This window comes from Phacochoerus africanus, chromosome X (genome assembly GCF_016906955.1).
Source record: "Phacochoerus africanus isolate WHEZ1 chromosome X, ROS_Pafr_v1, whole genome shotgun sequence".
Taxonomy (NCBI): domain Eukaryota; kingdom Metazoa; phylum Chordata; class Mammalia; order Artiodactyla; family Suidae; genus Phacochoerus; species Phacochoerus africanus.
The window spans coordinates 34143919-34168148 of NC_062560.1; the positions used below are offsets into that span (position 1 = coordinate 34143919).

The 24230-nt window shown below is 35.7% G+C and overlaps 1 protein-coding gene across 1 annotated transcript in view; it reads left to right on the top strand.

The window, feature by feature from the left end:
• CFAP47 (cilia and flagella associated protein 47) overlaps window positions 1–24230 on the top strand; it is a 443526-nt gene that overhangs the window by 75139 nt on the left and 344157 nt on the right. The window contains exons 23-24 of the mRNA XM_047764176.1: window positions 7764–7858; window positions 12943–13102. Coding sequence (XP_047620132.1) covers window positions 7764–7858; window positions 12943–13102 — 255 coding nt within the window. The remainder of the gene's footprint in view (window positions 1–7763; window positions 7859–12942; window positions 13103–24230) is intronic.

The window sequence follows — 24230 nt, forward strand, 5'->3', positions numbered from 1 at the left end:
TGGACTTGGGGGAATTCCTTTTGACTCATTTTTAATCTTGAATTCCCTGTGTCTTCAATCCCTTGCCTTCCTATTTCTTGCTTTATTTCATTGTACTGATAGGTTACATCTTCTAGAAGTGTCTAAAGAAGGGTGCAAGGGAGTTAACTTTTTAGAAAATCCATGTCATCTGAAATATCTTTGTTTTCCTCCCACATTTGAATGATAGTTTACCTGAGTGTGGATTTCTAGATGGAAAATAATTTTCCCTCAAAATATCGAAGGTGTTACAATTACGTTCTAACTCCCATGGTTGTGTTTAGAAGTCTCATGCTGTTCTACTTTCCCATCCATCATACATTAGCCCTTGTTTCCCCTTTAGAAGCTTTTGGAAACTACTTTTTAACCCCGGATGCCATTACTTCACACTGATGAAGCTTTTATCTTTACCATAGTCTTAAGTTCGTGTGGATCTTTTCACTCTGGAAATTAATGTCTGGTTCTGTAGAGTTTTTCTAAGTTGTTTCCTTGAAAACACTCCTTCCCACTGTTTGCAATATTTTTCTCTCTGACTCCGATTGGTTGGGGTTTGTACTTCACACACACACACACACACGCACACGTATATATACATATACACACACACATATGTGTGTACGTGTGTGTGTGTGTGTGTGTATATATATATATATATATATATATATATATATTTTTTTTTTTTTTTTTTTTGCTCTTTAGGGCCACACTCGCAGCATATGGAGGTTCCCAGGCTGGAACGAGGCCAGGGATCGAACCCATAACCTCGTGGTTACTAGTTGGATTTGTTTCCACTGTGCCACAATGGGAACTCTGGTTATATATTTTAATTGTTACATATTCTCCCTTATTGTCCCTTTCCTTTTTGTTTTATTTCCCAGAATACTTTTTTTCTGACTTGACTGTTTTATCTCTTAAAAAATTATTTTGATGATTTTAACCTAACAAGTTTTAAACTTTTTTCTGGTTATTTCTTTATTTATAGACTTTTTAAAATGAAAGAAACACCCTTTATCTGTAATTATATTATAAATTATTTGAACTTTTGTTCTGTTGACTATATTGTCTCATTTTTTGCCTAATTACTTTTCATTTCTATCTTTCTCCCTCATGTTGAGGAGTTCCTTAAATGTCTCTTGATTCCTGCCTGTTCTCTCATGTTTTTTAGTGAGTCTCAAAGTGCTGGCTTCATCACCAACTATTATATCATTTCATGACAATCTCTATGCCAGTGAATGTTTTAAATTTAGGGAGGAACCACAATATTAGTATGTGAGACTTTAATCTTGAGAAAGTTTCTCCAGAAAATGTTTCCCTAATAATCTGTGTTTGGCGGAATGTAACTTTTAAAAGCGAAATAGAGATGTAATACACCAAATGGTGACATAATGTGGCAAAACAATGCTTTATTTTTAAAGAACTAACCAATCAATTAATTTCACTGATTATTCCCAAATGCCAGTTCACAAATAGGGAGAACATCTTAGATGTGCCATTTCTTGTATATGTGTCATAATAGCATCTTTTCCTAGGATTTCCCATGACAAGAGATGGGGATGACCCAGTGATGAACACTGTCTATGCATTTCTCCTCTTCCGCATGTCCTAACTTGCTACCAAAGCATGTTAATTCCAGTGGTATAATAAAAGCACTCGTAAGATACATGAGTTTTGGGATCAGAAATTGGTCTCTTTTCAGGGACCTATATTTCCATAAACTTGTAAAACTTTTGCGTTTTCATTAGGGATTACAAATGTCTCCAAGGTAAGTTTCAAAAGGTGTAGATTTTCAATTCTGTTTTTTGGTCCAGCACGTAAGAAGCATGGAAGTTACCACTCCTTCCTGACAACAAGTAAAAAAGCTAAACAAACTGAAACGTCAACAAATCTTCTTAGATCTAAAGAGCCTTTAAGTCACAGGGCAAACTCATGCTCCTGAAAATGGAGAGACTGACATGTAGTTACAGAGAATCACAACTTACTGGAATGGAACAGAAACTCATGAGCAAAAATCACTTTAGGAATCAATGCCTGGGAAGGAAACCGGAGCTATAATTGATGATTAACTGGAGGTTCAGCAGGGACAAGTCTGAGAGAGAAAATCTCCATGGGCCCCAGTCCTGAGGGGCTCTCACATTTTTGAGAATTTTACCCCCAGCAGTTTGACTTGATTTGGTGAATGTGGGAGAAAAATTCCCTCATGATTCTGGCATGGGGCGGGGGGAAGGAATACTTTCGAAATGTGCCAGAGCATTCTAATCTGCTAATTAGTAAGGTCTAATTAGCCCTCAGGAGAAACTATTTGACCAGGTTCTAACTCACTGGATTTTTATCAGAACTTCACTGACTTTGATGAAGAAAAATAGCCAACTCCAGTCTCCTCTAGCCTTCTATGTGGCAGAAGAGAAATACCCAACCAAGCCTGGTCTATCCATCTAGTCCCAAATTGGTGGTTGTGGGGCACAGATTGAGAAGCACATGTAAAGCTCACAGTCCAGAGACAAAAGCTTATCATAAGAGTGAGATTTAATCATAGGATTATTAAATGCATTCCCTCCACCCCCACCCACAACTTACTATGACATTACCAAAGGTCTGTTTACAGCAGTTTCTTTTACCCAGTACATCATGTCCAAGAATCAAGAAAAAAATTACAAGACATACTAAAAAGTGAGAGTGAAGTAAGTCAGAAAGAGAAAGTAAAATACCATATGATATCGCTTAGATCTGGAATCTAATATAAGGCACAAATGAACCTTTCCACAGAAAAGAAAATCATGGACTTGCAGAATAGACTTGTGGTTGCCAAGGGGTAGACGGAGGGAGTGGGAGGGATTGGGAGCTTGGGGTTAATAGATACAAACTATTGCCTTTGGAATGGATTAGCAATGAGATCCTGCTGTGTAGCACTGGGAACTATGTCTAGTCACTTATGATGGAACATGATAATGTGAGAAAATAGAATGTGTACATGTATGTGTAACTGGGTCACCATGCTGTACAGTAGAAAAGAAAAATGCATTGGGGAAATAACTATTAAAAAATTAACAACAACCAAAAACAAAAATAGAAAAAAACCCCACAATTTGAAGTGAATGAACAAGCGTTGAGAACCAGACTCAGATATGGCAGTGTTGGAATGATCACATTGGGACTTTAAACCACTCTGATTAATATGCTTAGAATGCTAATGGACAAAATAAATAGCATGCAAGAATAGATAGGCAATATAAGCAGAGAGATGAAAATTCTAAGAAAGATCCAAAAGAAATGCTATAGATCAGAAACACTGGAACAGAAATGAAGAATATATTCAATAGGATTATTAGTAGACAGGGCACAGCTGAGGAAAGAATCTCTGAGCTTAAGGATATCTCATAGAAGTCTCCAAAGAAAAGCAAAGATTAAAAAGACAACAACAACAACAAAAACTGACTAAGTACCTTGGGCCAACTATGAAATGTGTAATATATGCATAGTGGAAATACCAGAGGAGAAGAAAAAGTAACAGAAGAAATACTTGAAATAATAACTGAGAATTTGCCTCATATTAATGTCCAACACCAAACCACAGTTCCAAGAAGCTCAGAGAATACCCAAGCAGGATGAATGGCAAAAACTACAACTAGGCATATCATTTTCTCACTGTAAAAAAATCAAAGATTAAAAAAATCCTGAAGTAATTTAGAGGAAAAAACCACCTAACTATATAGAGTAGCAAAGATAAGAATTACATGTGACTTCTCAGAAACTATGCAAGCAAGAAGAGATTGGGGTGGGGGGAGTGTATAAAGTGTTGAGAGACAGAAAAACACCAACCTAGATATCTGTACCCTGAGAAATTATCCTTCAAAAGTAAAGGAGAAATAAAGACTTTTTCACACAGACAAAAATTGAGGGAATTTTTTTGCCAGTAGACTTTCAAGAAATATTAAAAGTAGTTCTTTAGGGAGAAGTGATATAGGTGAGCAACTTCAATCTATATAAAGAGCATTTGGAGACAAAATAAAGGTAAAATAAGAGTTTTTATTTTTCATATTTTTTTCTATTCCTTTTTTTTCTAGAAGCTTTATTATTTTACCTTTCATATTTACACTTATGATCCATTTTGAATTACTTTTTATTTAATATGAAGTAATGGTCAAGGCTCTTTTCTTCTGCAATATTTGTTTAAAAGACTCTCCTTTCCCCACTGATTTCAATGATACCTTTGTTGTAAATCAAGTTACTGCATTTGCTTGAGTCTGTTTCCAGACTCTCTCATGTCCTGTTCTCTTTTGTCTTTCCTGTGTCAACATCACCATCATTACTTTATAGTAGGTTGTGGTGTTTCTTATTTTTTTTTTGTAATTACTGTTTTTTAATAGTTATTTCCCCAATACAATTTTTTTTTTCTATTGTACAGCATGGTGACCCGGTTACACATACATGTACACATTGTGTTTTTTCACATGATCATGCTCTATCATAAGTGACTGGACATAGTTCCCAGTGCTACACAGCAGAATCTCATTGCTAATCCATTCCAAAGGCAATATATTTTTCATATTCTGAATTGATCTAACATTTAAGTTTATCCAATATAATAATAGCAACCATATATTTATTTCTGTATATGCTTATGTGTACTTATATAAGTGAAATTACTGACAATAATGAAACAAGGGATGATAGGGAGGAGTTAGGATTGTTTTGTTATTAAAAGATCCTGGCAGAGAAAGACAAATAATGCTGTTATCACTCGTATGTGGAATATAAAAAAATGAAGGTATATAACAAAAAAGGAACAGACTCACAGATACAAAGAACAAACTAGTGGTTGCCAGAGAGTGGAGGACAGGGCGTGCAGCAAGACAGAGGTATAGGGTTATCTATGTATGCAAGTCTGGTTCACATTTAAAACTCACTTAATGCAATCTATCACATCAATAGGCTGAAGAAGAAAATGCCACATGATCATATCAATAGATGCAGAAAAAAAGCATTTTACAAAATCCATTACCCATTACCCATTAAAAAAAAAAAAAGTAAATAAGGGATGGAGGGGAACTTTCTCAAAAAAATTGTTGTCAATTTTGATAAAAATTGTCTACAAAAACCCCCATAGCTAACATCATTCTTTTTTTTTTTTTACCTTTTCTAGGGCCGCTGCCGCAGCATATGGAGGTTCCCAGGCTAGGGGTCGAATCAGAGCTGTAGCCACCGGCCTATGCCAGAGCCACAGCAACACCAGATCCAAGCCGCGTCTGCCACCTACACCACAGCTCACGGCAATGCCGGATCCCTAACCCACCGAGCAAGGCCAGGGATCGAACCCTCAACCTCATGGTTCCTAGTCGGATTTGTTAACCACTGAGCCATGACGGGAACTCCAGCTAACATCATTCTTAATGGTGAGAAACTTGAAGCTTTCTCAATAAGATTAGAAACCAGGCTATGATACTCCTCTCACCACTGTTTCTCAGCATTTACTGGAATACCTAGCTAATGGAAGAACAACACTGCCTTTGTTCACAGATGACATGATTGTAGAAAATCTAAAAGAATCAATTGAAAAAAAAAAAAAACAACTCTTGGAACTAATAAGCTATGATGATAGTAAGGTTGCGGGGTACAGGTTAATATGCAAAAGTCAGTTGCTTTCCTATATACAGGTAGTGAAAAATGGAATTTAAAAACAAAATCCCATTTACATTAGCACCCAACAAAAATGAAATACTTAGGTGTAAATTGAACAAAATAACTTACAGGATCTTATGATAAAAACTACAAAATTCTGATGAAAGATATCAAAGAAGAATTAAATAAATGGAGTGGTATTCCATGTTCATGCACATAGGAAGACTCAATATTGTCAAGTTGAAGGTTCTTACCGATTTGATCTAGAGATTCAGTGTATTCCCAGTCAAAATTCCACCAAGTCATTTTGTGGATCTTGACAGACATATTGATTCGAAGTTTATATGAAAAGGGAAAAGAACCTCAGTGGCCAACACACTAGTGGAGAAGAACAAGTTAGAGGACTGACACTACCTGATTTCAAAACTTACTCCAGAGGTATAGAAATCAGGGGAGTTTACTATTGAAAAACATAGGTAAATAAAATAGATCAGTGGAACAGAAAAGAGAGCCCAGAAAAGGTCCACATAGTCAGCGTGTCTTTGACAAAGGAGTAGAGGCAATACAATTCAGAATAAATAGTATTTTTAAAGAATGATACTGAACAACTAGACATCCACAAGCAAAAAATGAATCTAGAACAGAGACTTTATACCTTTCACAAAAATTAACTCAAAATGAATCATAGACCTAAATATAAAATGCAAAACTATAAAAACTCTTAGAATATAGGAAAAAAATCTAGATGATCTTGGGTTTGGCAATGACACGTTAGATACAATAACAAAGGCAAGATCTGTGAAAGAAAGAGTTAATGAGCTGGAACTCATTAAAATTAAAAATTTCTGCTCTGCACACGACACTACCAGCGTACAAAAAGACAAGCCACTGACTAGGAGAAGATATTTGCAAAAGACATGTCTAATAAAGAACTTTCAAAATATACAGAGAATTGCTCAAAACTCAGCAGTAAGAAAAACCGAATAAAATGGAACAGAGGTCTCCATTTTCACCTTACCAAAGAATATATACCAATGGCAAATAAGCACATGAAAAATTATTCCACGTCATATGTTATCAAGGAAATACAAATTAAAACAATAATTAAGATAGTACCATACATCTACTAGAATGGCCAGAATCCAGAACATTGACAACACAAATGCTGATGAGGTTGTGGAAAGAATCTAGTCTCATAAGGCTACACTTACTGTATCATTCCAACTGTATGACATTTTGGAAAAGGTAAAACTGTGGAAACAAAGTGATTAGTGGTTTCCAAGGGTTGTGAGGAAAGAGAGACAAGTAGGTAGACCACAGAGGTTTAGTCCTCTGTATGAAACTAAATTGGTGGATGGATGTCATTATACATTTGTTCAAACCTATGCAATGTACAGTATCATGAATGATCCCTAAGGTAAACAGTGGACATTAGGTGATAATGATGGTCATGTGTAAAGCATCATTACAAGTTCATGCGTAAAGCATGTACTGCTGTGGTGGAGGATTGTGATGATAGAAGTTGCTGTGTGTGAATGGGGAGGAGGGAGCAGGGGATATATGGGGAATCTGTATTTTCTGCTCAATTATGTAGGTCTAAAATTGCTTGAAAAATAAATTTTCCAGCAGATAATAATATCTTCTCTAATATATTTTTACAGATAATTCCATTCCTAACCTTACAGAGAATAGCCATTTTCTCTCTAGAGCTTCTCTGTTTCATGTAGAAAGTGTTCTATGATATGCTATGTGTGTATTTTCCCTGTATTCTAATAATGTTTCCTTCTTTATTTCTTTTCACTTCTGTACTTCTGCATTGGTCACATTCTACTACGGGAAGCATTTTAACTTTCCTTTGTTCCTGAGGTCAATATTTAGTATATTTTAGATTCTTTTATTTTCTCAAGGGTACATTTTCTATTTTACTTGTAATTAACTGCCATTCAGAATTCAAAATTGGAACTTTATAGATGTGATAAACCAAGATATTCCTGAAATATTTTTAAGCATAATTTTTTTTTCTGGCTAGGAATTTTAAAATAGGTAGAAAAATTAAGACATAAAGTAAGAATTACCTATGGGCTTATACCTATTAATATTTTAACAGTATATTTTCTTTACTCTCATAGTGTTGCAAGCACCATTGAGATTATCCGGCACTGATTTTGTATTTGACATCCCATTACATACTATGAATCCTAATAAGAAGGTTACAAAAACTGAGGTATGTGTGGAGAATTGATGCAGTCTCCAGTTTTTTCTGATTATGGTTTTTAGTTTGTTGAGCTAATTATTCTGAAGCATGTGTGGTAAGAATACTTGCACTTTTGGAGAACTTGCATATTTATATATGTGTGAGTGTGTATATAACATATTTCTCAGAAGTAAACACATATTAAGCCATTTATTTTATATACATATATATTTAATAGGACTATTCAAAATATATTGAATTGTTACCTCTCTTTCCTTATACAAATGAAAGCTATGATGAAAATTAACGTGAAATATGTTCCATACAGGTAAGGAGATGTAAGAGGCAATAATAAAATTTGAAAAAATCCAGATATATAATAATAAAATTTCTGTGATAATCTGTTCTTTTTCTTATTAGATATGTATGCCTCTCTTCTAATTATGAATCCACCTAGAAGGAAAAAAAGATATGATGAGAAAGAAGCTCAGGCATACATTGCAGAAATTTGTATTTGTAGTATCCCCTTTTTTTGTCTTATATATCACTTTTCCTGCATTTATGAATACAGTCCCATATATTGCAAAAGATACTTTGCTGATATGTAATGTGATTAAGATGAATGATCCTAAGCAAGGGAGATTATCCAAGATTAAATAAATTATCCCAATCTAATCACACGAGGAATTAAAATCAGGGAGCCTTTCCTGACTGTGGTCAGAAGGCATTGTAATGACAGAAGAAGGGTCAGAAAGATGCAGTGTTGCTGGATTTGAAGATAGTGCAAGGAGGCCACAATATATATATGACCTCTAGAAACAGAATGGCAAGGAAAAAGATTCTTCACTAGAGCCTCCAGAAAGTACCATAGTTCCATCTAACACCTTGGTTTTAGTCTAGTCATATCTGCATTTGTATGGTTTTAAAATGCTAAGTTTGTGAAACCAAAAAGAAAAAAGCCATAAAATGCTAAGTTTGTGGTAATTTGTTATGGCAGCAGTAACAAAACCTAAAGACCTATCAGCACTGTATTTAGAATAGGCTGTAACTGTTATACAAAACTGAACTAAAAGTTGGTTAAAGTTGGAGTCCCCCTCATGGTGCAGCAGAAACGAATCCGACTAGGAGCCATGAGATTATGGGTTCGATTCCTAGCCCCGCTCAGTGGGTTAACGATCTGGCGTTGCCATGAGCTGTGGTGTAGATCACAGATGCAGCTGGGATCCTGTGTTGCTGTGGCTGTGGCGTAGGCTGGCAGCTACAGCTCTGATTAGACCCCTAGCCTGGGAACCTCCATATGCTGTGGGTACAGCCCTAAAAAGACAAAAGACCAAAAAAAAAAATTTTGTTAAAATTATTTGCTTCTGGGAAGCAGGACTGTTGATAAGAAGGAATTGAATGGACCAATTTGTTTATAAGAATATTCGAACTATTTTTGTGTAAGGTATGTACATGTATCATTTTGATAATATTAAAAAGAAAAATGACACTGTACCAACATACTGAACAAATCAATGTTTCTCCATAGATGACTGGATTATTTCTGTTTTAGAGGTCTTAAACAATTTCCTCAATTTCAGAGTGAGAAAAATGAGACATTCATCTAGCTAGTATGATACCCTGCCCACCTCTGTATTATGTTTTCTTTATAAAATGCACATGAATGAACTTTGTTATAGAGTACACAAATATTAGAACTAAATAGATGTCTCAGTACTTAGAGACATCTGGGAGTGAAATTGATTCATTTTTTTTATCCTGAATATTTTGAATCGTTCATGCTTTAGAAAGAAAATAGGTTATTTTGTTGTGGTGACAGTTATATGGATCATTCTACAGGCTTCCAATTTTGAAGGATAAAGTTTGAAAAAAACCTAGTTAAAGGTTTCATTTTCATATTGAGTTGTACTGGAACGATAATTCCACACACAAGTTATGTACATAGCTTTACAGGAACATCACAAAGTCAGTGCAGAGAATTTCTGCATAAAATTTACACACATTTCCCTAATGCTAACACCTTATGTAACCAGAGAACCTTTTTTTTTTTTTTTTAAACTAAGAAATTAACATTAGTAAAATACTACTAACTTAAATCAGACTCTCTTCAGATTTCACCAGTTATTCACTAAGGTCCTTTACTGTTCCAGGGTGCAGTCCAGGATACCGTATTGCATTTAAGTCTCTTTTAATATATGACAGCCTCTTAGTCTTGCTCAATTTTTACGACCTTGTCACTTTAAAAGATTAGTGGTTTGGCATTTTTTTCCAGAATGTACTTTAGTTTTGGTTTGCCTTATATTTTCCATCTGACTAGCTTAGTTCTTATTTTCCATGGACTTTGGAGAAGAATGTCCCAGAGGTAAAATGTTCTTTTTGTCATTTCATGTGAGGGGAATGCATGATAGCAATATATATGCCAGGTTTCTCCACTATAAAGTTGGAGAAACTGTTTTTCCCTTTCCACATTCTATACTTTGGAAGTGAGTATTTCAGCCCATACTCAAGGGGTAGGAGTCAAGCTCCACCTTCTGGAGGGAATATTTACATATATAATTTGGAATTTTTCTGTAAGAAAGTTTATTCCCTCCCTCCATTTCTTTATTATATGACTATAGTATATATATATATATATATATATATATATATACACACACACACACATATATAGAATATAATAAAGTATAGAATCTCTCTATATAAAGTATAGAATCCAATGTTACATTTTTAATTTTGTTGTAAAATTGCTCCAGCTTTGGCCATTAGGACCTTTTTAGATTGGCCCTTTGACATACTACCATCTTTATGACTTTTCAGCATTTTCTTCCTTTAGTGACTACAAAATAGTCCACACTCACTGTTATTATAGTTGTGGCAGCTCATGAATCAATATTTTCTCTAAGAAACCCTAGTATCTTTTATTGGAGAGTGGTATTTAGAAACCAAGATCTGGGAGTTCCCGTCGTGGCGCAGTGGTTAACGCATCCGACTAGGAACCATGAGGTTGCAGGTTCGGTCCCTGCCCTTGCTCGGTGGGTTAACGATCCGGCGTTGCCGTGAGCTGTGGTGTAGGTTGCAGACTCGGCTCGGATCCCGCGTTGCTGTGGCTCTGGCGTAGGCCGGTGGCTATGGCTCCGATTCGACCCCTAGCCTGGGAACCTCCATATGCCGCAGGGGCGGCCCAAGAAATGGCAAAAAGACCAAAAAAAAAAACCCAAAAAAAACAAGATCTGGAGATCCCTGGTGGCTCAGTGGGTTAAGGATCTGGCGTTGTCACTGCTGTGGCTCTGGTCATCGCTGTGGAGCAGGTTCAGTCCCTAGCCTGGAAATGTTCACATGACGTAAGCACAGCCAGAAAGAAACCAAGATCTGTACAACTAGGTGTGCTAGCTGCTGCTGTGGTATCATGTGTTCTAGGCCCTTTTGGCAAATCGAGCCAGGTAGTATTAGTATGTGTACTAATCCACAAATACACATATATCAGTAATTATTTATCATCTCTTTATATCTCTCTTTTCCTATCTGTCTATATGAATATGAGTTGAAACTGATAACTCTGACTATAATCCTGCAGCACAAGGTTCCTTCCAGTCTTCCTCCTTTGTTCATTTTTAACTCCTTTCACTGAGAGTGAAAAATCTGGCTCTCTTATTTATAGTGTATTTACTTTTTTTTAACCTTGATACACTTAGTAAAGAAGTTTCAGAATTTTTAACCTCTACCCTATTAGAATTGTTAATACATTTTCCAGCTAGAATACAGTGTTTATAAAGAGTAACCTTTTGTCTTCAGCTTTATAGTTTCCAGATAAAACACAGTTTTCCAAAATCACTTAGGCTGCTCCTCCCTACCCCCATAAACTTCAGTGAGGTTGTTTCATACATATGTGATATAGTTTGTCATAGTCTATAGTTCATCTTATAATCCGAGACATCTTGGTCGACCGTTTTCTTTTTGTGTGTTTCTCTCTTTTTTTTTTCTTTTCTTTTTTTTTAGGGCCACACTTCCAGCATATGAAAGTTCCCAGGCTAGGGGTCAAATCTGAGCTGCAGCTGCCAGCCTACACCACAGCCACAGCAGTGCCAGGTCTGAGCCACGTGTCTGCAACCTACACCACAGCTCACTGCAATACTGGATTCTTAACCCACTGAGAGAGGCCAGGGATAGACCCCCATCCTCATGGATACTGGTTGGGTTTATTTCAGTTGCGCCACAACGAAACTCCCATTGGTTGATTTTTTTTTAATTCATATATTTTTTAAGTTCATTCTTTGCCTTATACAAATGTATGGATTTTGAGGAAGGTATAGAATAATTTATTTATACTTCAGTGCCATACAGAACAGTTTCATAATAGTAAAAAATTTTGTATAACCCCTTAGCAATCTCATTCTTTCCACTAACACTTGGCAACAACTGATTTTTTTTCCTATCCACATAATTTTGCATTTCCAAATTGACAGTTTAATTATACAGTGCATAGCAGTTTGCATCTGACATTTTTAACTTAACAAAATATATTTAATATTCATTTATGTTTCTGCTTGAATTAATTTTTCACTTATTTTATCTCTGAATTTTATTCCACTGTATGGATATACCAGTTTGTTTATACATTAATTGATTGATGAAAATCTTGTTTGTTTTTATTTCCAGTGGTTGGTGATTATGAACCAAGCTCTTAGAAACATTCACATATAGATTTTTGTATGAACATAAATTTTTGGTTCACTTAAAATACTCAAGAGTAGGATTACCAGGTCACTTAGTAGGTGTATTTTTAACAGTATAAGAAGCTGTCAAATTGTCTTCCAAAGTGACTGTCCCATTTTGCATTCTCACCATCATGAATAAAAGTTCTTTCTACTCTGCATCTTTGCTCACTAGCTTAGCTCCTTTATGTGCTTTTCATAGTTGTTAACAAGCCGTGAACATATTTGCATACCCTTTATTTGCCTAACATCACTTTTAAGACATTTTCCCTATGGTAATCACTTTTAATTGTTTGACTTTGTACATAGGGTCATCATGTTGCTATGGTAATACAAACTAAATTTTATACTACATATTATAATCTTCATACATTTCTTCTTTCATTGTTTATGTGTGAACAGGAACTTGTCTTATGTAATACCTCAAAAAAAAATGTAGAATGGACTTTGGATATTAGTAATACTGGCAGACTTTTCAAAGATAGCATATTTGAATTTAGCTCGCTCAGTGGGACTCTGGGACCAAATGAAGAGTGTAATGTTTCCATAAACTTCTGTCCAAGTAAGTACTTTTTCCTGTATTTGTTATTTATAGGTCAGTTTATCCTTCACATTTTATTTCATCATGTATATAAAAGTTTAAATTATTTGTCGTATGTTCTTCAAACAGTTTTGGGAAATTTCTTACTAAAATTTGGTGGTAAATATGATTATAAATGACTCCCCATGACCCTCATCTCCTGGCATTCATGCTATTGTATAGTCCATTCCCACATCAAACAGGGCTAATATATGACCTGTGGGATATTATGGATGTGATGGTGTGTGACTTCCAAGGCTGGTTCAGAAAAGGCATAGCAATCTGGCTTGTACTCCTGGATTGCTTGCTTTAGGGAAAGTTGGCCAGCATGTCTCTGTATTTCTACTCTTCCGGTATTTTTTTATTATAACAACTTTATTGTACATTTTTGTAATTAGTACGGCAGATTTTCTCTCAGTAAATATTTTACTTTTGTAAATGAACTGTAAATTATTTTTTCCAGTTTCTAGAAAAAGGCATATTTTTTTTTCTCTTTGAAGAATAATACACTTTTCCAGTAACTAAGGAAAAAATACATGCAACTGTGTGTTCATAACAGCATAATTTACAATTCCCAAGATGGGAAAACAACCTAAGTATCCATTAATAGATTAACAGATAAAGTTGTGACACACACACACACACACACACACACACACACATATACATAAGTGGAATACTTACTCAGCCCAGCCATAAAAAAGAACAAAGTTTTGCCATTTGCAGCAACATGGATGGACTTGGAGGGCATTATGCTAAATGAAATAAGTCTTTACACCTTCTTTAAAAAATCAGATAGTCAAGGAAAATACAAACAGAACTACTTGTATATTATCATTTGTATTTACTCATATATTTACCTTTATTTCTTTCTGTGATTCACTTTATTGTCTAGCATTCCTTTATATCAATTTCAAGGGCTCCCTTTCATATTTCTTATAGAAAAGACTTGCTAGTGATAAAGCCTGTCAGTTTTTGTTGATTTGGGAATGTCCTAATTTCTTCGTGATTTCTGAAGGATAATTTTATTGAATACAGAGTTCTTGATTGACAATCTTTTTCTTTCAGTAATTTAACTATGTCTTCACACTGCATTCTGCCCTTCATGGTTTTTGATGAGAAGTTAACTGTCCACATTATTGAAGATCCCTTGTATATAATGAATAACTTCTATTTTTTTGCTTTCAGGATTCTCTTTCCTTTGATTTTTGGCAGTTTAGCAGATGTGTATGAGAGTAGATCTCTTTGAATTTATCTTAGATGGAGTTCATTTGAATTCTTACATGTTTGGATTATTGGATTAATCATCAAATTGTGTATGTTTTTTTTTTTTTTTTTTTTTTGCTTTTTAGGGTTGTATCCCCATGGCATATGGAGGTTCCCATGCTAGGGGTCTAATCGGATCTAAAGCTGCTGGCCTACGCCACAGCCACAGCAATGCCAGATCCAAGTCATCCAAGTTGAGTCTGGGACCTACACCACAGCTCACAGCAATGCCAGATCCTTAACCCAGTGAGCGAGGCCAGGGATTGAACCTTCAACCTCATGGTTCCTAGTTGGATTTGTTTCTGCTGGGCCACGACGGGAATTCCAAAATCGTGTATGGTTTTTGCCTTTATTTCTTCAAATAGTCATTTTGACCTCTCTCTCTCTCTGTGGAATTCTCATTTTTCTTAAAATGGTCTATTTGATATTGTCCTGTAGATCTTTGAGACGCTAATCAGTTTTATTCATTCTGGTTTCTTCTGTCCCTGAGACTGAATAAACTCAACTGGCATGTTTTTGACATTGGCTGATTCTTTAGTTAGTTCAGATTTACTCTTGAATCCATGTTGAATGAATTTTTCATTTTAGTTATTGTATATTTCAGCTCCACATTTTATGTGTAATATGTACTTATATATAAATGTGTGTATGTCTAATGCTTCACCTTTTTCAGGGACAGTTTCTATTTACAGTCTTTTTTTCCTGCATATAGATCATTTACTATTGGTTTTTTGTGTGTCTCAAAATTTTATTTTTGAAAATGAGACATCATAAGTAATGTAATATGAATACCATAGAAATGAGAACCTTACTTCTACTCAGTAGTTATTGTTGCAATTTTTTGTTTATTGTTGCTATTGTTGTTTGTTTAGTGACATTGCAGAATTAATCTCTAAGGTCTGTAGTCTTTTTCTTCTGTGCCCACTGAAGTCTCAATTTAGTGTTCACCTAATGATTGAAGAGTGATTTCCTTAAATGCTTTAAATCAATATGTTGCCCATACTTTGCTGAGGGATTCTATGCACATGTTGCAGCATGTCATTGACAGATGAATGGACAAGGAAGATATGGTATATACTTACAAAAAATCTAATCCCTTCTCTAACGTCTTTACATCAACCACAGTGTTGATTCCGATAATCTTATTAACATAACTTCTCGCTCCCAGGTCACAGGGCTTTGGAGGGACAGTGTAATAAGCAGCAGAGAAAGCAGCTTGTTTACTTTTTCGCAGACTCTTCAGGAATGTGGGTCTCTCATTGACTTAAGATTTCTTCTGATTATACTTGGTTAGATCTTATCCTTGTTCTTTGTGTTCTCCTGTGGCCTTTGCCATTTTGTTCTGGCAGGCATTGGTGATTGAATATACTTTTATTCTACCATTTTATCTTTTTGTAATCTGTGTTATAAGCCGTTTATTTTATTGTCTTTTGTTTTTTAAGTGTGGTGCATTGTATTACATCTATAGTTGCACAGCCATTACCACAACCTAATTTTACAATGTATCCGTCCCAAACTCCCAGCCTATTTCCTCCCCTACAACCTGTCTACTTTGGTAACCACAAGTTTTTCAAAGTCTGTGAGTCAGGTTCTGCTTGCAAATAAATTCACTGTAACCTTTTTTAAGATTCCACATATAAGTGATAGCCTATGGTGTTTGTGTCTCACTGTCTGACTAACTTCACTTATTATGATAATTTCTAGGTCCATCCATGTTGCTGCAAATGCCATTATTTCATTCCTTTTTATGGCTGAGTAATCCATTGTGTATATATACCACATCTTCTTTAGCCACTCCTCTATCGATGGACATTTAGGTTGGTTCCATGTCTTGGCTATTATATATAGTGCTACAATGAACATGGGGGTACCTGTAGCTTTTCAAGCCATGGTTTTCTCTGGATAGATGCGCAGGAGTGGGATTGCTGGATCATGTGGTTAATTCTATTCTCAGTTTTGTGAGGAATCTCCATACAGTTTTCCATAGTGGTTGCATCAATTTATATACCCACCAACAGTGTAAGAGGGTTCCCCTTTCTCTACATCCTCTCCATTATTTATTGTTTGTAGATTATTCAATGATGTACATTCTGGCTGGTATAAGGTGTTAACAAAGTAATTTTGGTTTACGTTTCCCTAATAATGTGTGATATTGAACATCTTTTCATGTGTTTTTTGGCCATCTGTATGTCTTATTTGGAGAATCGTCTGTTTAGTTCTTCTGCCCATTTTTGGATGGGGTTGTTTGGTTTCTTTTGGTACTGAGCTGCAGGAGGTGTTTATATATTTTGTAGATTAATCCCTTGTCAGTCGCTTCATTTGCAGATATTTTCTCCCATTCTGTGGGCTGTCTTTTCATTTTATTTAGGGTTTCCTTTGCTGTGTACAAACTTTTAAGTTTAATTAGGTCACATTTGTTTATTTTTATTATCATGACTCTAGGTAGTGGATCTGAGAAGATATTGCTGTGGTTTATGTCAGAGAGTGTTCGGCCTATGTTTTCCTCTAAGAGTTTTATAGTATCCGGTACTATATTTATGTCTTTAATCCATTTTGAGTTTATTTTTGTGAATGGTGTTAGGAAGTATTCTAATTTCATTCTTTTCCATATAGCTGTCCAGTTTTCCCAGCATCATTCATTGAAGGGACTGTCTTTTCTCCATTGTATATTCTTGCCTCTCTTGCCTTAGATTAGTTGACTGTAGGTGCATGGGTTTAATTCTCGGCTTTCTGTCCTGTTCACTGAACGATGTTTCTTTTTTCATGCCAGTACCATACAGTTTTGATGATTGTTGCTTTGTAGTATGGTTTGAAGTCAAGGAGCCTGATTCCTCCAGCTCCATTTTTCTTTCTCAGGGTGGCTTTGGCTATTCTGGGTCTTTTGTGTTTCCAAACAAACTTTAAGATAATTTGTTCTAGTTCTGTGAAAAATGTCCTTGGTAATTTGATAGGGATTGCATTGAATCTGTAGATCGCTTTGGGTAGTATAGCCATCTTGACAATATTGATTCTTCCAATCCAAGAGCATGGTATATCTTAATACCTGTTTGTGTTGTGTCATTTGATTTCTTTCATCAGCATCTTATACTTTTCAGAGTATAGGTCTTTTGTCTTTTTAGGTAGGTTTATTCCTAGGTGTTTTATTCTTTTCATTGTGATGGTAAATGGGATATGTTTCCCTAATTTCTCTTTCTGATCTTTCATTGTTAGTATATAGAAAGGAATAAATTTCTGTGTATTAATTTTGTATTCTGCAACTTTACCAAATTAATTGATGAGCTCTAACAGTTTTCTGGTGGTGTCTTTAAGAATTACTTGGTACAGTATCATGTCATCTACAAATAGTGATAGTTTTACTTCTTCCTTTCCAATTTGGATTACTTTTATTTCTTTTTCTTCTCTGATTGGTGTGACTAGGACATCCAAAACTGTGTTGAATAGTAGAGGCATCAGCAGACATCTTTGTCTTGTTCATGACCTTAGCAGGATTTCTTGTAGCTTTTCACCATTGAGAATGATGTTAGCCTTGGGTTTGTCATTTATGGCCTTTATTATGTTGAAGAAGTTTCCCTCTATGCTCACGTTCTGGAGGGTGTTTCTCAGCAGTGAGTGTTGGATTTTGTTAAAAGCTTTTTCTGTGTCTATTGAGAGAATCATATGATTTTTATTCTTCAGTTTGTTAATGTGGTATATAACACTGACTGATCTGTGGATATCGAAAAATCCCTTCATCCTTGGGGTAAATCCCACTTGATCTTTTTAATGTATTGCTGGACTCTATTTGCTAGTATTTTATTGAGGATTTTTGCATCTTTGTTAACACATCAGTGATATTGGTCTGTAATTTGTTTTATGGTATCTTTGTCTGGTTTTGGTGTGAGTGTGATGGTGGCCTCATACAGTGGGTTTGGGAGTGTTCCTTCCTCTACAATTTTTGGAATAGTTTTAGAAGGATAGGTGTTAATTCTTCTATAAATTTTTATTTTTAAAAAAAATTTTTAATGTATTTTTAAAAAATTTTTTAGTTTCCCCAATACATTTTTTTTCTACTCTACAGCATGGTGACCCAGTTATACATACATGTATACATTCTTTTTTGTCACATTATCATGCTCCATCATGAGCTCCATCAATTAAGTGGCTAGGCATAGTTCCCAGGGCTTTTTGATAGAATTTACCTGAGAAGCCATCTGGTCCTGGGCTTGTGTTTCTTGGATGTTTTTAAATATTAGTACTTGTGATTGGTCCATTTATCTTTTCTATTTTGTCTTTATTTGGTCTTGAAAGATTGTAGTTTTCTAAGCATTTGCCCATTTCTTCTAGGTTGTCCTTTTTATCAGCATACAGTTGCTTATTCCTTTGTATTAGTGTGACGTCCCTTGTAACTTCTCCTTTCTATTGGTAATTTTATGGATTTGAGTCCTCTCTCTTTTTTTCTTGAAGAGTCTGGCTAAGGGTTGATCAATTTTGTTGATCTTTTCAAAGAACCAGCTTTTAGTTTCATTGATATTTTCTATAGTTTCTTTGTTTCTATTTCATTTATTTCTGCTCTAATCTTTATGATTTCTTTCTTCCTGCTAACTTTCGGTTTTGTCTGTTCTTTGTCTAGTTGCTTCAGGTATAAAGTTAGGTTGTTTACTTGAGATTTTTCTTGTTTCCTGAGGTAGGCTTGTATTGGTAAACTTTCCTCTTAGAACTGCTTTTGCTGCATTTTACAGGTTTTGGTTTGTTGTTGTTTTTGTTGTCATTTGTCTCTAGGTATTTTTTGATTTCCTCTTTGATTTCTTCAGTGATCCATTGGTTGTTTAGTAACATGTTGTTTAGTCTCTATGTGTTTATCACTTTCTCAGTTTTTTTCTTGTTGATTTGTAGTCTTATAGCATTGTGTTTGGGAAAGATGCTTGATATGATTTCAATTATCTTAAATTTACCGTGGCTTGATTTGTGTCCTAGAATGTGATATATCCTAGAGAATGTTCCATGTGCACTTGAGAAGAATGTGTATTCTGCTGCTTCTGGATGGAAGGGTCTATAAATGTCTACTAAGTCCATATGGTCTAATGCATTGTTTAAAGCCTGTGTTTCCTTGTTATTTTCTGTCTGTATGATCTGTCCATTGCTGTAAGTGGAATACAAAGGAATAAGCAACTGTATGCTGATAAAAAGGACAGCCTCCTGCTGTTATTGTGTTATTGTTGATTTCTCCTTTTAAAGTAAAGCATTTGTCGTATATATTGTGGTGATCCTACATTGGATGCATATATATTTGCAGTTGGTATATCTCCTTCTTGGATTGAACCTTTGATCATTATGTACTGTCCTTCTTTGTCTCTTATAATATTCTTTAAGTTGTATTTTAGGATTATTGCTACCTCAGCTTTCTTTTGATTTCTGTTTGCATGGAATATTTTCTTCCATTTTTTATTTTCAATTTATATGTGTTCCTAGAACTGAAGTGGGTCTCTTGAAGACATTATACTTATGGATCTTGTTTTTTGCTCTTTAGGGTTGCACCTGTGGCATATGGACGTTCCCAGGCTGGGGGTCGAATTAGGGCTGCAGCTGCCAGCCTACGTCGTAGCCATAGCACTGTGAGTTCCTAGCCACATTTGTGACTGCACCACAGCTCATGGCAATGCTATATCCCCAATCCACTGAGCAAGGCCAGGGATCAAACCCACATCCTCATGGATAATAGGTGGATTAATTTCCACTCCACCACAGTGGGAACTCCCTGGGTCTTATTTTTGTATCCTTTCAACCAGTCTCTGTGTTTCGGTTGGGGCATTTTGTCCATGTGTATTTAAGGTAATGCTTGATATGTGTGTCCTTATTGCCATTTTATTAATTGTTTTGGATTTGTTTTTGTTGGTCTTTTTTCTCCCCTTCTCTTGTTCTCTTCCCTTAGAGTTTGATGACTATCTTTAGTGTTGTCTTTGGATTGCGTTTTCTTACTTGTGTGTGTATGTGTTGTAGATTTTTGGTTTGCAGTTACCATGAAGTTTTGATATAGGAGTCTCTATATATACAAGATTATTTTAAGTTGTTAGTCTCTTCATTGCAAATGAATCTTCAGTATCCTGCATTTATGCTCTCTTCACAATTTCTGCTTTTGGTAGCATATTTGTGTGTGGATGATTTCCTGCCTTTACTATATGTGTGCCTTTCCCTGTGAGCCTTGTCATTTGTAATATTTTTGTTTACGCTAGTGGCCTTTTCTTTTCCACCTAGAGAAGTTCCTTTAGTATTTGTTGTAAAGCTGCTTTAGTGGTGCTGAAATCTCTTAGCTTTTGTTTGACTTTATAGCTTTTGATTTTTCCTTCATATCTGAATGAGAGCTTTGCTGGGTAGAATAATCCTGGTTGGAGGTTTTTTTTTTTTAATATTTTTTTTTATTTTCCCACTGTAGAGCAAGGGGGTCAGGTTATCCTTACATGTATACGTTACAATTACATTTTTTTCCCCACCCTTTCTTCTGTTGCAACATGAGTATCTAGACATAGTTCTCAATGCTATTCAGCAGGATCTCCTTGTAAATCTAGTCTAAGTTGTGTCTGATAAGCCCAAACTCCCGATCCCTCCCACTCCCTCCCCCTCCCATCAGGCAGCCACAAGTCTCTTCTCCAAGTCCATGATTTTCTTTTCTGAGGAGATGTTCATTTGTGCCGGATATTAGATTCCAGTTATAAGTGATATCATATGGTATTTGTCTTTGTCTTTCTGACTCATTTTCACTCAGTATGAGATTCTCTAGCTCCATCCATGTTGCTGCAAATGGCATGATGTCATTCTTTTTTATGGCTGAGTAGTATTCCATTGTGTATATATACCACATCTTCCGAATCCAATCCTCTGTCGATGGACATTTAGGTTGTTTCCATGTCCTGGCTATTGTGAATAGTGCTACAATGAACATGAGGGTGCATGTGTCTCTTTTAAATAGAGTTTTGTCCGGATAGATGCCCAAGAGTGGGATTGCGGGGTCATATGGAAGTTCTATGTATAGATTTCTAAGGTATCTTCAAACTGTTCTCCATAGTGGCTGTACCAGTTTACATTCCCACCAACAGTGCAGGAGGGTTCCCTTTTCTCCACAGTCCCTCCAGCACTTGTTATTTGTGGATTTATTAATGATGGCCATTCTGACTGGTGTGAGGTGATATCTCATGGTAGTTTTGATTTGCATTTCTCTTATAACCAGCGATGTTGAGCATTGTTTCATGTGTTTGTTGGCCATCTGTATATCTTCTTTGGAGAAATGTCTATTCAGGTCTTTTGCCCATTTTTCCATTGATTGATTGGCTTTTTGGCTGTTGGGTTGTATAAGTTGTTTATATATTCTAGAGATTAAGCCCTTGTCGGTTGCATCATTTGAAACTGTTTTCTCCCATTCTGTAAGTTGTCTTTTTGTTTTCTTTTGGGTTTCCTTTGCTGTGCAAAAGCTTTTCAGTTTGATGAGGTCCCATGGGTTTATTTTTGCTCTAATTTTTATTGCTTTGGGAGACTGACCTGAGAAAATATTCATGATATTGATGTCAGAGAGTGTTTTGCCTCTGTTTTCTTCTAGGAGTTTGATGGTGTCCTGTCGTATATTTAAGTCTTTCAGCCATTTGGAGTGTATTTTTGTGCATGGTGTGAGGGTGTGTTCTCGTTTCATTGCTTTGCATGCAGCTGTCCAGGTTTCCCAGCAATGCTTGCTGAATAGACATTCTTTTTCCCATTTTATGTTCTTGCCTCCCTTGTCAAAGATGAATTGACCATAGGTGTCAGGGTTTCTTTCTGGGTTCTCTATTCTGTTCCATTGATCTGTCTGTCTGTTTTGGTACCAGTACTACACTGTTTTGATGACTGTGGCTTTGTAGTATTTCTTAAAGTCTGGGAGAGTTATGCCTCCTGCTTGGTTTTTGTTTCTCAGGATTGCTTTGGCGATTCTGGGTCTTTTGTTGTTCCATATAAATGTTTGGATTGTTTGTTCTAGTTCTGTGAAAAATGTCATGGGTAATCTGATAGGGATTGCATTGAATCTGTAGATTGCTTTGGGTAGTATGGCCATTTTTACAATATTGATTTTCCCAATCCAGGAACATGGAATATCTTTCCATTTCTTTACATCTTCTTTGATTTCTTTGATTGAAGTTTTATAGTTCTCGGCATATAGGTCCTTTACCTCCTTGGTCAGGTGTATTCCGAGGTATTTGATTTTGTGAGGTGCAATTTTAAAAGGTGTCATATTTTCAGTTTCCTTTTCTAATATTTCATTGCTGGTATACAGAAATGCAACTGACTTCTGAATGTTAATCTTATATCCTGCTACTTTGCTGAATTTATGAATCAGTTCAAGTAGTTTTGGGGTTGAGTCCTTCGGGTTTTCTATGTATAGTATCATGTCATCTGCATACAGTGAGAGTTTTATCTCTTCTCTTCCTATATGGATGCCTTGTATTTCTTTTGTTTGTCTAATTGCTGTGGCTAGGACTTCCAAAAGTATGTTGAAGAGCAGTGGTGAGAGTGGACATCCCTGTCTTGTTCCAGATTTGAGGGAGAAGGCTTTCAGTTTTTCCCCATTGAGTATTATATTTGCTGTGGGTTTATCATAAATGGCTTTGATTATGTTCAGGAATGTTCCCTCTATACCCACTTTTGCAAGGGTTTTGATCATGAATGGATGTTGGACTTTGTCAAATGCTTTTTCTGCGTCTATTGAGATGATCATATGATTTTTGACTTTTTTTTTGTTAATGTGGTGTATGATGCTGATTGATTTGCGTATGTTGAACCATCCTTGTGAACCTGGGATGAACCCAACCTGGTCATGGTGTATAATTTTTTTGGTATGTTGTTGGATTCAGTTGGCTAAGATTTTGTTGAGAATTTTTGCATCTATATTCATCAATGATATTGGGTGATAGTTTTCTTTTTTGGTGGTATCTCTGTTTGGTTTTGGAATGAGGGTGATGGTGGCATCATAGAATGTCTTTGGGAGTATTCCTTCTTCTTCAAACTTTTGAAAGAGTTTAAGGAGGATGGGCACCAATTCCTCTTTATATTTTTGATAGAATTCACCTGTGAAGCCATCTGGTCCTGGACTTTTATTTGTAGGGAGTGATTTTATGACCTCTTCAATTTCATTTCTAGTGATCGGTCTGTTCAGTTGGTCTGTTTCTACTTGATTCAGTTTTGGCAGGGTGTAAGATTCTAGAAAGTTGTCCATTTCTTCCAGATTGTCAAACTTGTTGGCATATAGTTGTTCATAGTATTCTCTTATGGTTTTTTGTATTTCTGCAGTATCTGTTGTGATTTCTCCTTTTTCATTTCTAATTTTGGTTATTTGGGTTCTTTCTCTCCTCTTTTTAGTGAGTCTGGCCAGGGGTTTGTCAATTTTGTTCACCTTTTCAAAGAACCAGCTCTTGGTTTTATTCATTTTCTCTATTGTTTTTTGAGTCTCTATTTGATTGATTTCTTCTTTGATCTTTATAATTTCCTTCCTTCTGCTGACTTTAGGACTTTTTTGTTCTTCTTTTTCTAATTCGTTTAGGTAGAGGGTTAAGTTGTCAATTTGGGATCTTTCTTCTTTTTTGAGAAAGGCCTGTATTGCTATAAATTTCCCTCTGAGCACTGCTTTCGCAGCATCCCATAGATTTTGAGCGGTTGTGTCTTCATTATCATTTGTTTCAAGGTAGTTTTTAATTTCCTTCTTGATTCCCTCATTGACCCATTGGTTTTTTAGTAGCATGTTGTTTAGTCTCCATGCAGTAGGTTTTTTCTCTTTCCTTTTCCCATGGTTGATTTCTAATTTCATGGCATTGTGGTCAGAGAAGATACTTGAGATAATTTCTATGGTCCT